The sequence below is a fragment of the Conger conger genome, unplaced genomic scaffold (assembly GCF_963514075.1).
Source record: "Conger conger unplaced genomic scaffold, fConCon1.1 SCAFFOLD_297, whole genome shotgun sequence".
NCBI classification, from domain to species: domain Eukaryota; kingdom Metazoa; phylum Chordata; class Actinopteri; order Anguilliformes; family Congridae; genus Conger; species Conger conger.
This window is the reverse complement of record NW_026890504.1, coordinates 1-4,000: the sequence shown is the minus strand read 5'-3', so window position 1 is coordinate 4,000 and position 4,000 is coordinate 1. Positions and strand designations below refer to the sequence as shown.

The 4,000-nt window shown below is 47.5% G+C and overlaps 1 protein-coding gene across 1 annotated transcript; it reads right to left on the bottom strand.

Annotated features, from left to right (window-relative positions):
• Positions 1-203: 203 nt before the first annotated feature.
• On the bottom strand, positions 204-3,524 carry LOC133120471 (polycystin-1-like; the record flags this gene model as incomplete). The annotated part of the gene is made up of 3 exons (XM_061230323.1): positions 204-334; positions 2,447-2,586; positions 3,330-3,524. Coding segments are annotated over 3 exons (466 nt in total), but the record flags the coding sequence as incomplete, so codon positions are not given.
• Positions 3,525-4,000: the final 476 nt, after the last annotated feature.

Here is a 4,000-nt window from a genome sequence, read left to right as displayed (position 1 = left end):
AGTGTGTGAGTGTGTGTGTGTGTGTGTGTGTGTGAGTGTGTGTGTGTGTGTGAGTGTGTGTGTGTGTGTGTGTGTGTGTGTGTGTATGTGTGTGAGTGTGTGTGTATGAGTGTGTGAGTGTGTGTGTGTATGAGTGTGTGCAGTGTGTATGAGTGTGTGAGTGTGTGTGTGTGAGTGTGTGTGTGTGAGTGTGTAGGTCTCACCGTGGTGGGTGCGTATCTGACGCAGCCGGGGGGCTCCCAGCAGCAGGCTGCCCGTGTCTCTCATCAGGGCCTCTCTGTCCAGCAGGAGGGGAAGCAGAGACTGGGACAGCCACGCCCACACCTCCTCACGCCTGCACACAGAGACACGGATCACATCAGCCTCATCTGCGCTCCACTCGCCGTGCCTGGGCACACTGGTTACATCCAACGTGTCTGCACTCACTTTACAGTTTACCTGCTTGTTCAATACCTCACCTGTTACCATCTCAAGGGGCATCCCCCTATAGCATCCCCCTATAGCATCCCCCTATAGCATCCCCCTATAGCCAGGTACCTCCCAAGATGTTTCTCACCACTGCATGAAGGTTTTTCTCCCCACCTCATCTGCTATCTGGAGGCTCAGGGCTGGTATTTACAATTTTTCTTATCTTCTGTCACTGTGTAAAGTGTCTTTGGGACAGTCTGCTGTGAAAAGCACTATACAAACAACATTGAACTGAATTGAACTGGTCGTGCCTGGCAACAGAGACAACAAACACATCTGTACCATCTGTAATCAACTATTCATTTCTGGCAACTGACACAAGAATCACATCTGTACCATCTGTAATGAACTATTCATTTCTGGCAACTGACACAAGAATCACATCTGGTCCATCTGTAATCAACTAGCCATGCCTGGCAACTGACTGAACAATCACATCCGTCTCATCTGTAATCAACTAGTCATGCCTGGCAACTGACAGAACAATCAAATCTGTAATCAACTAGTCATGTCTGGCAACTGACACAAGAATCACATCTGTTCCATCTGTAATCAACTAGGCATGCCTGGCAACTGACAGAACAATCACATCTGTAATCAACTAGTCATGCCTGGCAACTGACACAAGAATCACATCTGTTCCATCTGTAATCAACTAGTCATGCCTGGCAAGTCCCAACTGAAGCGGTATTGAGAACGAGAGGCTGATCCATTACAGTCATCTGGATAAACATATGGTGATGTTTGTACACCACTTGTCGCATTATGAGCTTATGAAAAAAGGGTTATGAGGACAACTAGATTATTTTTCTAATACTAGAAGTATTAAAGGAATATATTTGCTGTGTTTACTGGTGCATTAGGGAGCTGACACAGATTGTGTAGTTATTATTCAGACAAGATGGATGTCAGTCGGGTGCACAGCATCTCAATGGGCACAGAGAATCAATAAGAAAAGGTTAAGATGCCTGTAATCGCAAATTAATTAGGGGGAAAAAACTAAAAAATAGTTTTATCCAAAATGTTCGGTCAGTTCCCTTATTTGCCTTATTCCTGCATCAAGGCCGTTTGAAAACAGCTCATCACGTTTCACGCTGTACACTATGTTGACCAGACGCACCACACAAAAGTTTGTTTCAACAGCAGAAGGAGAATCATTCAGTGTGTCAGTGTGTGTCCAAATTCTTTTGGACCTTAAACACACACTCTTAAGCATTTCTCACAACTTTTGATCTGAACTGAAATCCCCTCTTTGGGCGAGCTTAGCATCCCAGAACGGAAGCGTATTAACGTCTCGCTGAACTGGGTTTCCATCGCACCCGAAGAACTTTCCACTTCCAAGCCCATATTTTAGTGTGTTTCAGTTGAAACTGGCTATTTACCGTATGATTATAAGTTATGAAATTATAATTAATTTATACTTATCATAAATTTACATTTTCACAGAACCGTGAAAAAATATAATACAGTGAATGGCGTACAGTTAATATTCATTAATTCATATACTGTACAGTAAATTGAGGTATTTATGGAAATGACATTAGTACTTTAAAAGTCTTCTTGAAAATCATTTCCTCATTTTGCCTGTCCTTTCCCCCATAACTTCCAGTCCCTTCATAAGTTGAGAATGAGGTCTGAGACATCCTGCAGTACAGGACATGTATACACACAACACGTTTAAAACGGCATCACAAGACTGAAAGTGCCACAAATTCCACAAATTACTGTTAAGACACATTTGACATTTTGACAATTGAAGTTCTCCTCCTTAGCTGATGTGTGGTGAGCGTTCTGGCACAAAATGGCTGCCGTTGCATCACCCGGTGGTGGTGTCTGAGGCCAGTTGCCCCCTCGGCACTGTAAAGTGCTTTGAGTGTGAGAAAAGCATTTTATAAATGCAACTATCTTCTAAGTTCTACCTCTGAGGCGGTTGACGTTTTTTGTGGCACATCCTGTGTGTGACGTCTCGGCAGCGTACCTGCTGATGTTGCTGAAGCGGGGCGTGTGCATGCGCAGACGCAGCTGGCTGCGCAGCTGCAGACTGTCTGCGTCCCGGCTGCTGTCTGCGTAGTTCATCAGCAGCACCACCAGCAGGAGCAGCATGTACAGCAGGAAGTTCTGTCACCACGACAACACAGGGGTTACTGTGTGTGTGTGTGTGTGTGTGTGTGAGTGTGTGAGTGAGTGTGTGTGTGTGTGTGTGTATGTGAGCGTATGCGAGTGTGTGAGTGAGTGTGTGGTGTGTGTATGTGTGTGTATGTGAGCGTATGTGAGTGTGTGAGCGTGTGAGCGTGTGAGTGTGTGTGAGTGTGTGGTGTGTGTGTGTATGTGTGTGTGTGCGTGCGTGCGTGCGTGCGTGTGTGTGTGTGTGTGTGTGTGCGTGTGTGTGTGTGTGTGTGTGTGAGTGTGTGAGTGAGTGTGTGAGCATGTGAGTGTGTGTATGTATGCGAGTGTGTGAGTGTGTGGTGTGTGTATGTGTGTGTGTGGGTGAGTATGTGTGTGTAGTGTGTACCTTCAGCATGGTGTGCAGTATGTAGTGTGTAGTCTGCATGTGTAAGTGCAGTATGCAGTGTGTAGTGTGCATGTGTAAGTGCAGTATGCAGTGTGTAGTGTGCATGTGTGAGTGTGCAGTATGCAGTGTGTAGTGTGTGGTATCAGTGTGCAGTATGCAGTGTGTAGTGTGCATGTGTAAGTGTGCAGTATGCAGTGTGTAGTGTGCATGTGTGAGTGTGCAGTATGCAGTGTGTAGTGTGCATGTGTGAGTGTGCAGTATGCAGTGTGTAGTGTGCATGTGTAAGTGTGCAGTATGCAGTGTGTAGTGTGCATGTGTAAGTGTGCAGTATGCAGTGTGTAGTGTGTACCTTCAGCATGGTGTGCAGCACGCGCACTTTGCGGGCCTCCTCTCGGGCCTGGAACAGGGCGAACCCCTGGGGCGGCCGGACCCTGGGGATGCGCTGGCTGACCTGCTCCACACGGGGGCGCTCCACCAACACGTCCTGCTCCTCCGGCCTCAGCCTCCGCACCACCAGCGCAAAGTACAGCCCCTCCAACAGCACCTGTACCGAGTACACACCTGTGAGCCTTTACACCTGTACAGAGTATACACCTGTGAGCTCTTACACCTGTACAGAGCAGAGCACACCTGTGAACCTTTACACCTGTACAGAGCAGAGTATACACCTGTGAGCTCTTACACCTGTACAGAGTACACACCTGTGAGCCTTTACACCTGTACAGAGCAGAGTATACACCTGTGAGCCTTTACACCTGTACAGAGCAGAGCACACCTGTGAGCCTTTACACCTGTACAGAGCAGAGCACACAGCTGTGAGCTCTTACATCTGTACAGAGCAGAGTATACACCTGTGAGCTCTGACACCTGTACCCCTACACCTGTACAGAGCAGAGCACACCTGTACCCCTACACCTGTACAGAGCAGAGCACACCTGTACCCCTACACCTGTACAGAGCAGAGCACACCTGTACCCCTACACCTGTACAGAGCAGAGCACACCTGTACCCCTAGCACCT